This window comes from Melanotaenia boesemani, chromosome 17, assembly GCF_017639745.1.
Source record: "Melanotaenia boesemani isolate fMelBoe1 chromosome 17, fMelBoe1.pri, whole genome shotgun sequence".
In the NCBI taxonomy this organism is placed as follows: domain Eukaryota; kingdom Metazoa; phylum Chordata; class Actinopteri; order Atheriniformes; family Melanotaeniidae; genus Melanotaenia; species Melanotaenia boesemani.
This window is the reverse complement of record NC_055698.1, coordinates 13,490,433-13,502,753: the sequence shown is the minus strand read 5'-3', so window position 1 is coordinate 13,502,753 and position 12,321 is coordinate 13,490,433. Positions and strand designations below refer to the sequence as shown.

The 12,321-nt window shown below is 37.0% G+C and overlaps 1 protein-coding gene across 2 annotated transcripts in view; it reads left to right on the top strand.

Annotated features, from left to right (window-relative positions):
* Positions 1-12,321, top strand: part of calcr (calcitonin receptor) — a 60,165-nt gene that overhangs the window by 39,277 nt on the left and 8,567 nt on the right. For both annotated transcript variants that reach the window (XM_041967194.1, XM_041967195.1), the window contains exons 12-21: positions 901-1,063; positions 1,146-1,256; positions 1,344-1,456; positions 3,071-3,162; positions 5,075-5,201; positions 9,043-9,196; positions 9,924-9,984; positions 10,155-10,221; positions 10,352-10,570; positions 11,066-11,107. In XM_041967194.1, coding sequence (XP_041823128.1) covers positions 901-1,063; positions 1,146-1,256; positions 1,344-1,456; positions 3,071-3,162; positions 5,075-5,201; positions 9,043-9,196; positions 9,924-9,984; positions 10,155-10,221; positions 10,352-10,570; positions 11,066-11,107 — 1,149 coding nt within the window. The remainder of the gene's footprint in view (positions 1-900; positions 1,064-1,145; positions 1,257-1,343; positions 1,457-3,070; positions 3,163-5,074; positions 5,202-9,042; positions 9,197-9,923; positions 9,985-10,154; positions 10,222-10,351; positions 10,571-11,065; positions 11,108-12,321) is intronic.

The following is a 12,321-nucleotide window of genomic DNA, read 5'->3' as shown; positions in this document are numbered from 1 at the left end:
AGCAGATACCAGCCATTTACCAGCATTAGTTAAAATTGCTGTCACACCACAAACAAACTCCATCATGTGTTTCGGGAAACATCCACACAGCAACGTCTGACAGGTTGCGTGGAAGTGTGAACATGTTTACATGTGCTCTTGAATCTAAACTCTCTCAAACAATATGAAAATAACGTATAAATAAGTCTGTCTTCCTTTCTGCTCCATGCAGAGGAGGCTAAAAAAAGTGCTTATATAGTACATAAAATAGCATTCTGTTATGTACAACTTTCTTCAGGTAGAGACATGCAATGCATCCTGGTGATGTTGTGCAAGATAGTCAAGCTGGCCCCACCCCCCGCTGGGGTCTAACATTCAAATCAGGGGACTTGCAGCACAGACTGCAGACAGATTAAAAAAAACTGCATGGCTTAAGGCTTACAAAGAGGCAGGTATCTGTGAGCCAATTTCTGAAAAGAACTTAATGTTTTTCAATTGAACTGTCACATGTATCCAATTTGAAATCTGTGGAGAAACTAAAAGGCATTCAGGTGCAACAGGTGCTGTTCTTTTGTTCCATGGTGAGAGAGAGCCCCCATCAGTTATCCATCATACCCCATATAGTTGCACGCTAATCGAGGATTTAATGTTAGAAAGCAAACCTGCTTCACTCTCCAAAAAAGCCCACCCATGGACTACTATTATTTCTTAAAGGGAGACAGCATGGCAGGTGGAAAATAGCATCCTAAAGGAAGCATCAAAACAGAAGAAATCTGAATCATCACTTATGTAGAAAGCAAAATGTCTCCATGTGACATAGTGATGTCATGCTTTAAACCTCCTTATGCATTGTTTAGTTGATCACAACTCTGTAAATAATAATAAAAAATAAGTTGTGATACCAACTTTTTTAAAATATAGGCAGCTGCCCAGTTTTCCAGGGACACTGAGGTGGAGACCACCAGTGAGGCTACTGTTAGCTCTGTGGACAACCAAAAAGAAGAAGAAGAGCGGAAAAAAATCCTTGACAACCAGTACAAATGCTTTGAGAAAATGAATCGAGATCAACCTTATAACAAATCAGGTAGATAATGTTTCACAATACTTTTCTTCTGTTGCACTCCTGCTCTTTGAACACTAAGCTTTTTGTTTCTTTGATACCACAGGTCTGTACTGCAGTCGTAACTGGGATGGCTGGCTGTGCTGGGAAGACACCCCAGCAGGAACTTTCACATCCCAAAACTGTCCCAATTATTTTGACGACTTCGACCCCACAGGTAATGATTCAACTTGAAATGTTGAGTCTTTAAAAAAGACTTTTTGGCTCCAAGAAATGTATTTAATACTTTTAATGCTCCTCACAGAGAAGGCAACAAAATATTGTGGAGAAGATGGGCAGTGGTTTCGCCACCCAGACACCAACAGGACTTGGTCCAACTATACACTCTGTAATGAAAACACTAAGGCTAAACTAAAGGTAATTTCTATGAGAAAAAATATGCTGCTTTCATACATTTACTGCATGGTATCCACAGTGTGATGAGTCAGCAGAATAGTTTCTTTCGTGCTGCAGGTTCTTAAGTGTTTATAGTGTGGGTAGATGTAGTTTTTGAGAGCACATCAGTTCCTAAGATACATTTCTCTCTTAAACAGGTAACATGCTGATATTCTGATGTTTACATTAAATAAAAAATGTTGTTGGTTTCTGCTCATATGTGTGATTTGTGTTTTAATTGAGCTGAGTGCTTATCTCACAGGCAGAGCAGCCAGGCAAAGCCTGTTTTGTTTGTCAGGACCAACAGATTTTTCATTTACTGGAACAAAACAATTAAACTATTCTGGGCCTTCTGTTCTCCAGGTTATACAGTCAGAGAGTCTCACCGCTAACAACCCTGTGTGGCCATTGTCACATTTTTACAGTCTTTTTTATCATCAACAGCAGCAGGCTGCAAAAACAAGCTGCTAACAGTTTACAGATGGAAACCAGACCAGGACACCACACAGCTCAGTCCTGCATTTTGCCAAAGAAACTGCCAAATCCTTTCTATGTTTTCAAGTTTTGTACATTGAATGTAAAGGTCCAGAGAGACACAATATTTGATTACACATCACAGAGTCAGAAAAAAAAGAGTTGGTGCACTGGTGATCAGTCAGAAAGGATCAATCTAATTTTAACCTGGTTGAAAGACTGTGGAAACAATAATAACAACAGTTGCTGTAGCAGCAAATGCCCCATATTAATGAACTGGCGAAATTATTCCAGAAATCAAATTAACATGTATTAAGGTACAACGCTGGGTGAATCTTCCTTAATTGGTTGACCCTGAGGAGGATATGGAGATTTGAAACTGCCATAATGAAACTGTCATGGGCTTAGCTTCTCATCTACTGGTTGATTAGCAGGGTGCAAATTTCCTGTTTCTCAAAACATCCCAAAATCCAAATGGAGCAAAAATGTCACTGCCTGTCAAGCAGCTATGATACAAATCAACAGACTATGACAGCTTGTGTTCTCGCAGTCATTAACCAATCTGCCTAAAAACAGTTGATCCCTACAGAGAAAAGACAAAAAGCTACACTACACGGCTGAAAGCTTTTAGGTCGTTGTTTAACTTGAAGGGAGGCTAACCGCTAGCACTGTCTGCTTGTGTTGTGATTCTTCCTGAACTTCCAGTCTCTGTGGCTGTGTTGTGAAACAGACTACTCATGACACACATTATGAACAAAACCCCCCTCATTCAAATAAAGAAACAGAAATACGTGCAGGCATGTAAAAAGAAGACATGGAAAAGAACTGCACTTGCAGGAAAAAATAGGAGGGAAGCATAAACACATCCTATTTATAAAAAAGGTACAGTCACTTAAATAAAGTGTTTATAAAACAGGGCAGCAAGAAGAACGGAAAAATAGGGAAAATTCTGAGAAAAAATGGAAAAATCGACACAATAATAAAAGAGTAAATGTATAAATACATGATCATTAAATCATTAGATGAAATTAAATATTAGATTATTATTATTATTATTATTAGTTCTACCCTTTCCCCAATGTAGAAAACTTATGTCTTTCTTGATTGTGTGTTTTCTGACAGTCGGCGTACATCCTGTTTTACATGGCAATTGTGGGTCATGCTTTATCCATAGCCTCACTGCTCATCTCTCTGGCTATCTTCTTCTACTTCAGGTAAGTAGAAGTCATGTCCTGCATGTGTAATACAATGGTGATTCATCACCTGGTCATTTTGTTCTTAAAGGGTCCCTCAGAATTACCATTAAAGGTGGCTCTGACAGGCACACAGATGGTGTGGTTACTTCCTCTACAAGTGCAGTTTGCTGGTCTCCTTCGTGTTTACACTCAGCAAAATCTTCATTGTGCTTTTGTCCAAACTAGTACCGGTCGTGTAAATGCGACTACTATAAGTATTTGTCTCATAGCCAGACTGATATTTTTCCAGTCTTAAAGTATGTTGATATGTGCAAAGTGGTTTTTAACATCATCTAGTATCCTTCTGCAGCAGATTTAACTCATGAATATACATAATTCTAAACAGTAGAGCTATGTGTCCATGAAACATGCTGGCATGTCCTTCCTTAAAATGAAAAATTATTCATTTTTATCCAGACGAACTGCTTTTTTTCCCTCACAGGGGTTAAGGTTAGAGCATCTAAAGTTAATGATATTCTTTTGCCAAAATTAAATTAGATAAGAGTTCAAAATGAAAATAGTGGATAGTGGCATCTATAGAAGTAAACTATGCAAAAGTCTGCATATCACTGGATTCATTTTTGTAGTGTCAGTATATATTTAGAAATGAGGGAATTCATCTACATTAATTTAATGGCAGAATAAGAATAACTTTTAGGCTAAAAGAATAGTTTAGATTTTATCTGAAAGATATATGGATAAAAATCAGAATATAGAGATCATACTAATAAAAATGCTCCAGATGACATTTAGAAATGTCACTTAGCTTGAATGTTAAATGATCATGTACTGATGATGAAGACCTCCTAAATGAGAACAAATCTTGCTAGAAACTATCCATGAGCTGCATAGTTTTATTGGTACCCATAAATCAAGAGGCCGAGTTTAAGGCAGGTGGAAGATCATACCATCCTGTCACCCACTGAGAGCCAAACTCAGCAGCACCGCAAAGCAGGATGCCAGAAAGGATTCATGGGGCTCAAAATCCCAACAAATTAATGATTCAATGATGAATCAAACTTATTTACTTTTTTCCTTTCTTTCTAACCACAGTTTGGTACATTTGCAGCCAAAACCCTTAATATACTGAGGGCTTCGTTTTGTATTATATGATCCAGATGTGAAGCTCACAGTCGTATATTACAGTGTACAGCTGAAACACTTAGTTATTTACAGCTCTACATCAACACTGTCAGGATTCTCAGATAAACACGCTGCTGTAGAAAAACAGGATTTAGTTGGAGGTATGACATTAAGCACCCACAACAGCCCAAAGGAGACTGCCATAAGAAATCAGACTGTGTTTTCACATCCTTCTCTAGATAAAAAATAAAACCTTGTATACATGCTTTCAGCAGCTCCTGCATGTCCTTTTGTTCTGTTTTAAGAGCACTATTGCCCCTCAGTAAGACAGTAAAAATGTATTTTTGCATGTTATTTTACCCATATTTAGGGAAATTTAGCGCTCTTCCTGGTTTTATTGGCTTCACGGGGTTTTAATGCCTCAATAAAAATGCAGTTGACTATAAAAGGTATATAAATAGGCTATAATTTTACTTTAAAGAGTGTAGTCATCCAGGTAGGAGGTTATATTGTGCTACCGTTTAACATGTAATTCTCTGTGAGCTGCAGATTTGTTTGATTGCTACTCAGAATTTTTTTAAAGGTATCAAGACATTTAAGTATGCTTATCCCAAGCTGTTCTCAGTTCCGTTTATTACATTGTTAGTCATGAGGGGCCAGTCAAGCTTAAGAGAAAGCATCATTGTGCTCCATTATGTATTATTTAACTGCATTCCTTGTCTGTACAGGCTATTAAGGCAAGTTGTTCTGAACACAGCTTGTTCTGGTATGTCAGCACGTTACTAACAAAACTCTGCCTGGTACACAGGAGTCTGAGCTGCCAAAGGATCACCCTCCATAAGAACCTCTTCTGCTCCTACGTGCTCAATTCTGCCCTCACCATCATCTACCTTGTCACCGTAGTCAATAATCCCAAAGTGGTGGCCAGAAACCCAGTAAGTCAGTAACACTGAAGTGTTTATGAATACTTGGCAGAGAGGCTACTGGTGTGGATAGGCAGCCATGTTTCAGTCCATCTGTCCCAGCTGTGGCTACTCGTGTAACTTACCACCACCAGCGTATAAATGTGACATGAATGAATTTAGTGTGTAGTGCTTGGGGTACATTTGAAAGGTGCCACATAAATCCAATCCATAATTAAGCTTACATTTATTAACTAGCATAGTTTTTCGTATTTCCCCAGCAGGGAGGAGGGAATACAGTAAAAGGTAACAGTTATAGAAACCATCTAAATGGAAAAATATATCTGGCTATAAACCTATAATGTTTCAAAAAGGCGTTTTCTTTATTCCGTGATCTGTGCATAGCTGGATAAAATTTATTTTCAGCTTGGTAAATTTCAAATTTTTGGCTTTTCCCCGACTAGATTTCAAGTTTTATTAACACAGTGGAGAAATTCAGAAATTTACTGTTTGCTGGTTTTTGCTTTTTTTAATTTAGCCTTTAGAAATTCTAAGGTAATTAAATATAATTAAAATATTGACATAACATAGAGTAACTGGATAATTATTTTTAACTGAAAAACAATATATCTCAGAAATATATTTATTGTCATATTCTAATTGAATTTGGGCTTATTTGCATTATTCCTAATAGAGTGGTGACTTCCAAATGAACTTTAGATTTTTTCTTTAATTTTCTAAAAGAAATAGAGGTATAATTGTTAAAATAAGAATAATAAAATGTATAAGTGATTAAAGACAATTATAATAAATTACCAATGAAACAGAAAATATGTAATATTAAAAGAATTTTAGCTATGTAGTCTGGTATTTCTCAGGTGATTTCCCATCTGTACCACAGTATAGCAAATGTTCTATCCCCATATCTATAATGTAGCATGTCATAAAAAAAAGACAAACAAATGAGAAAACAGGAAATCTTGCAAAACTTTTAAGAAATTAGATTTAAATAATTTATGCTAAACCGAATGAAAATTTAGACCAAAAATTTAGTCTTTGTGTTTCATCCATTCAATATGTATGAAAAAACAGATTTAAATAAAGATGTTCTAGGATATACTTCCAAGCATATCCTTTTAATTTCTGGGTCTCATCTTGGCAGCAGGTTTCTACCCTGCAATCACACACAGTTTCTGCTGCCTTCCACATTTTCCACATGGAGTTTTGCAGCCTCACTTAATGCCTGATGTGGATTCTTTTAAACTATTAGGTCTGCTTAGACAGAGGTAATAAATCTGTCGTGTAGGAATGCTTCAATATCAAGACTGAACATAAATTTGTGTTACTCCTTGGAAATCAAAATACTGGCAGCCAGTTGTGTTTCTGCTGCTGCGGCTGCATCTTAAAAGACGTTATTGCAGAATATCTTGAACTCCAGAGATCGTATCTTCTTTGCTCTTATGTAGACCCAAATAAAATTAAAGTCAATAAAAAGCAGATAAAGAACATAAAAACCCTGTAACCCTGTAACCATTTAACAAAAATGTGTTTAAAAATAATTTTAAAAAATGAGTTTGAGATGATCAAAGGACCCTAAAAAAAGCAAAACAACAGCTAGGATTGTAGAACTTGGCACACATTACTCACAATCCCATCAGCCCAATCCTGCTTTCAGCTGAAGCATCTTTTGCCTGACAAAGTACTGGAAACACTGAGGACACTGCAGAGGCTGCAGCTACTTTATTTCAGACACCTGCTTCTCTTTCTTCTCACATATTCACCAATTTTCACATGTTTACCACTTCTGCATGATTTGTTGAATCTATTACTGTAGTCAAGTTGTGCTTAGTTGCTGCAACACGTCCAAACAAATTAGTTAACGTGGCCCTGCTTTTCAAGAGAAAGCAGAAAAAGAAATCTAAAGCGCCAAAGGTTTGGATGCATTTGCTTCTACTGGGAAACAGTTTGAAATTAATTGTTGCCAGAATACGACTTATGCAGCTTCTTTTTTTTTCTTTTTGGGTGCTGGTGATTTAGGACGGGTGGATTGTCGGAGAGGTTTGCTCTCACTGAGAAAACATGCTCTTTTTATTCATTGTGGTGTGGTAGACTTTGGTTTGGTCTGCCAGTAGTGTGGGGGCGGGAAAGACCCAAAGCTTATATCAAACCAGGGAGGAGGCTGAAAACATGAGAAACATCTGCATGATATATAACAGCTTGATTATTTTTATATCCACAATACTGTTAGTAACTTAAGGCAAACCTTTGTTAGCTGAAGTCCTGAACAGGAAAAAGTAGTGACACACCTCGGATATGGATAGTGGAAATTCCTCAAGTAGAAAGAGAAATAAATGAAAGTAAAGGGGAGACATGTGGCTAAAATTTTGAGGTGAATGACTGATGTGCTTTGAGGTAAGAACACTGCTGAGAGCAGCATTTAGAGCAATGCCATCATCTCAAGCATGCACTTTCACGAAGACTGCAAAGTAGAAATCCCAATGTGAATATTTAATGAATCTTTCAAGGAAAAAATTCAGTTCTTTTAAAAAGAGGGAGCCAGTTTTAACTTTCTACTTTATGCTTGACCTGTTTAAATGTAGACATTAATAGCTGATGAGTTCTGCAATGCAATCTTTAGTAGGAATTGACACATTGGAATGAAGATGCCTGATATTGATCCATATGGAACACTTTTATAATCTGTGTGGCTAATTTATGTGAAATTATAAGCTACAACAGTTTTAGGAAGATATCAAAATTGGAGCTAAGAAGAATCCTTAAAAAGCAACCACATTTAAGAAAACACAGACAAGTTAAAGTGATTGTCCAATCCAACACAATGCCATTCAAAATTATTTGTTAATGATTTATTAATGTGCTGTATATAATAAGTACAACACATGGCATGAAGCTTCAAATATGATGCACAAAATTAAATAAGACATAAAGTAGTGACTAAGAGTAAAAATAGACTGTAAAATAAATAAATAAATGAATTAATAAAATTGTTGTTTTACTTTACAGCACTTCCTGTAACCCTAGATGATGATGTGAATTTAGTTTAACCTTTTGCTGTTAATGTTTTTTTTTTATTGCATTCAATATTTCAATTTGGGCACAAGAGAAGAAGAGGAAAAAGCAAAGTAGAATTGGGACAAGCAACCGTCTCCAAAGCAGACGGGGTTGGCTGGGATGTCTGCAAAAGTCGCCCAGAAATAAAGCTCCTGAGAAGTGCAATAAGTCCCTAAATCACAAGGGAAACTGTGGAAAAAAGTTATTTTTGGGAGAAAATTTTTAAAGATTTTACTAAGTAGAAATTGGAGTACAACAAAGTTTATTTGGGACTATTTGGTAGTCAGAGGAATTTATGACACATCTACAAATGTGTTGATAATTATCACATCAGTAGACTTGAGATTGACATGATAATGACATGTCATTAAAGTAATCATATGTCATCATAATGACTCAATTATAGGAAGAAACTTTAAGGAGACATGCTGTTTTTGTTTTTTTTTTTTTGCTCAATGCTGGCTGTATAAAGTCACACAGTCCGATATTCACACTTTCCTACTCTTTGTGTGCAGAATGACATGCACAATTAAGCCCCCACCCTCCCCAAAAAGAGAACAAAATCATCTTTTACAACTCACCCCCAAAGGGGGTAAATGAATAAACATTTTCTCTGCCTGGAAAAGATATCAGTAGCTAATGATTGTCTGCCACGAACAATGCGGGATCCCATTAGATGCTTTCCTCTTTCTTTTAATCTCAAGCTGAGATGATGTAAGGAGAATTTCAAGTGAATCATCTTTATAAATATCTTTTAATATAAAACACATTCAGCAAATAACTGCATGTGTTCTCTCTGCAGGTTGGTTGTAAGGTCTTGCACTTCTTCCATATGTATATGTTGGGCTGCAATTATTTCTGGATGCTCTGTGAAGGCATCTACCTGCACACGCTCATTGTGGTGGCTGTGTTTGCAGAGGAGCAGCATCTGCACTGGTACTACCTCCTGGGCTGGGGTGAGTATTAGCTGGTGTTCTTTTTTACCTTTTGCATAATATATTCAGATGTGTGTCCTTTCTCCTTTCTGAAAGCAATCACAGTTTGAACCCCCTCCCTCCCCAAAAAAAGGCAATTAAACAAGATGGACATAATCTGGCAGTGTAATTGCAGTCAGCAGATTCTTACACAGCGTGGACATGCTGACAGGTTTATTGGTCCTCCTGCAGTTTTGTGTCACTCTTGCTCTGTTTATCATCCTGTTTGAACCTGGAATGATGAGTGCAGTCGGTAAAACAAGCTTGGTATGGAACTTTTAATTGATGCTCATCATTAAAATGTTAACATAACCTTGAATCTTGTCTTTTCATTTGCATGGATGGAGGAAGGCCAGTTTTTTCGGTCTATCTGTGGCTAAAAAACAGATTTTCTTTTATGGATTTTTGTGTTTGTGTCCAAAAAGAAGTCAAAATCTGAGCTCTCGCTCCACTTGGTTATTTAAAGTCATAATGTTAAATTACACAGAATTGCTACAAAAAAAAAAAAATGAATCATCTAGCTGTGTTGTTGTTCACAATGCAATATGATAGGAAAATTTCTAGAAATGAAAATGTCCTTCTCTCCAAGACAGGAAAGTTTATTTTCCTGAGAAAGTTTAAAACTAACACACCTAACTGCACTTTTTTACTGTTGCATGAATGACAAATGAATCTCACCTCACACGGCCGCTGTCTTTTCCTGCTCAAGGCTTTCCTCTCGTGCCTGTGTCCATCCACGCCGTGGCGAGGAAAAAGTATTTTGATGACAAGTGAGTAATGCTCCAGAAACTTCTCTAAATAAACAGAAGATGTTTACACATGTGCTGAACTGTGTGTGGTAGAGCGAGTGTGCTGATCTGCACGTGTGTTTTTGTATGCATGCGTGCATGTGTACTTTGGGTGGCAGGCGGCACTGACTGATATGTTTTTCCCTCTGTAGCTGTTGGATGAGTGTGGAGACCCATCTGCTCTATGCGGTTCATGGACCTATAGTCGCAGCACTGCTCGTGAGTCTGCCAGCTCTCTACTTCAATGTTCAAATAATAAAAATGGGTCTCATCAGGAAAAAATCTAATCATTATTCACAATTTTCCGAAGTTCTGACAACACAGACTTTTCATTGTTTACTTCCTGCAGGTGAACCTCTTTTTCCTACTAAATATCATAAGAGTGTTAGTTACCAAGTTGAGAGACACGCACCGGGCAGAGTCCAACATGTACATGAAGGCGGTGAGAGCCACCCTGATCCTGGTGCCCCTGCTGGGAATACAGTTTGTCATTTTTCCCTGGAGGCCAGAGAACCGGCTGGCTGGTGAGGTCTACGAGTACGTCATGCACATACTCATGCACTACCAGGTGGGTACTGAACTACAGAATTAATCTAAATTTTCATTAAATTTCCACAGTAAGTGGTCAGCTCAAAGGTAATTCAGCGGTGCACTATGAAACAGGATAGAGCTGCTCCACTGCTCCGTGGATTGAAGCGTTTTGCAGCATTGATGAAAATCGTATCTGATGAAGAAGAAAAAATATTCAAAATATTGTAATCCCATGCGATCCTAAGATAGAAAATAACACTTTAACTTTAGAGCTGAAACCTCAGAAAGCACTCAGAGTAAAAACTGTTTTCTAACTTAGAATTATTGAGATTGATTCACGTAATTCATCGTTGCATTATCTTTTAAAGAACCAGTTAACGACCAAAAGCTCACTTTCTGAGTTATTGTTTCATAGTTCTACCAAAGCTGTGTTGTTTTCTCTCTTTTTTTAAATATTTTTTTTCTAACTTTATTCTAGAAAATCATCAAAATTAAAAAAAAGAAAATAATTGCTTGTTTTTCCCTTTTCCAGGGATTACTGGTGGCAACAATATTCTGCTTCTTCAATGGAGAGGTAAGGACGGTTCATGCATTTACACATTATTGTAGGAAGTCTTTAACTCTTTGGAGAATTGGATGAGAAGGTTGGAACAACTCTCACCTCTGTAAGCTAAAAATAGAGCTAGATTTTAAGGAAAGTCGAGGGGGAAGACCCAACTGCAAGACAAATGGAAGCAAACAGGCACGCGGCAAACAAAAGGTGAGCCTACAAGGCTGAGCTGTGCAAAATGCCAACAAATCTTAAACTGAGGCGGGTAGATGAAAAAGATTCCAAACATAATCAAAAAGACAGTGGAGATGAACTGCCAAGGGACAGACGAGGATCGCAGGCTGTAAAAACAGACAAACTGACAGGAAACAAGGAAAAAGATCATATAAACCTGCACAGTCCTGTGAAAGTTTATCAAATTCATGAATCTTAATCTGTTGATTTGTGTCCTGAGAAACAAAGTATTCTTTTTTTTTTCTTGCTGCACCTGGACACAAAATCTATGGCAAACGATCAGAAAAAGAGCCATTACTGGATTCAAGAAGTAAAAAAAGTCTTTATTTAGGGGCCAAATGTGCTTTGTAGTGGAATTAATGACGTGACTGTCAACTAAGAGATCAAAGTTAATCTTCTATCCAACACAGTACTTTTTAAAATGATTTTTGTAGGAAATTAAATTTTTGCTCACATTTACTATTAAAACCAAGTAAATCCTCCTTATGATGCCAAAACAGCTTTGACCAATCATGGACAAAGAGCATACCATACACCAGAGCCAGAACCAGCATTTGGGGTCTTTGTGGATTTGTTTTGCTTTCCCTTAGCAGAGGCCACAAAATTAGGTCTGGGTACAAAAAAAAAAAAAAAATAGAAGATTAAAAAAAACTGCAATATGTTTGTAAAAATGTGCACAATTCATATTCATCTGCCAGAAGGATTTTTGTTTTGTAGTCACACCAGAATGTATAATAGCTACATTGGTCCACTTTGCACAACACATTAGTTTTACGGAAACGGTTAAAAAATTGTATTTAATATACATTTTGGATTATAAAATCCTTGTATGTCTATATTTTGAACTATTTGAGGCTGGCCCATATGTTCACAAATTGTAATACTTTTACATTTTTAAGACTCCAAAAACGTTACGTGTATGTTTGTTTACAATTTTACATTAAATGAAACTAATACACAACTGTTTACATGCCTCTAAAAATGTATAAGGTGGCAGGAGGGAG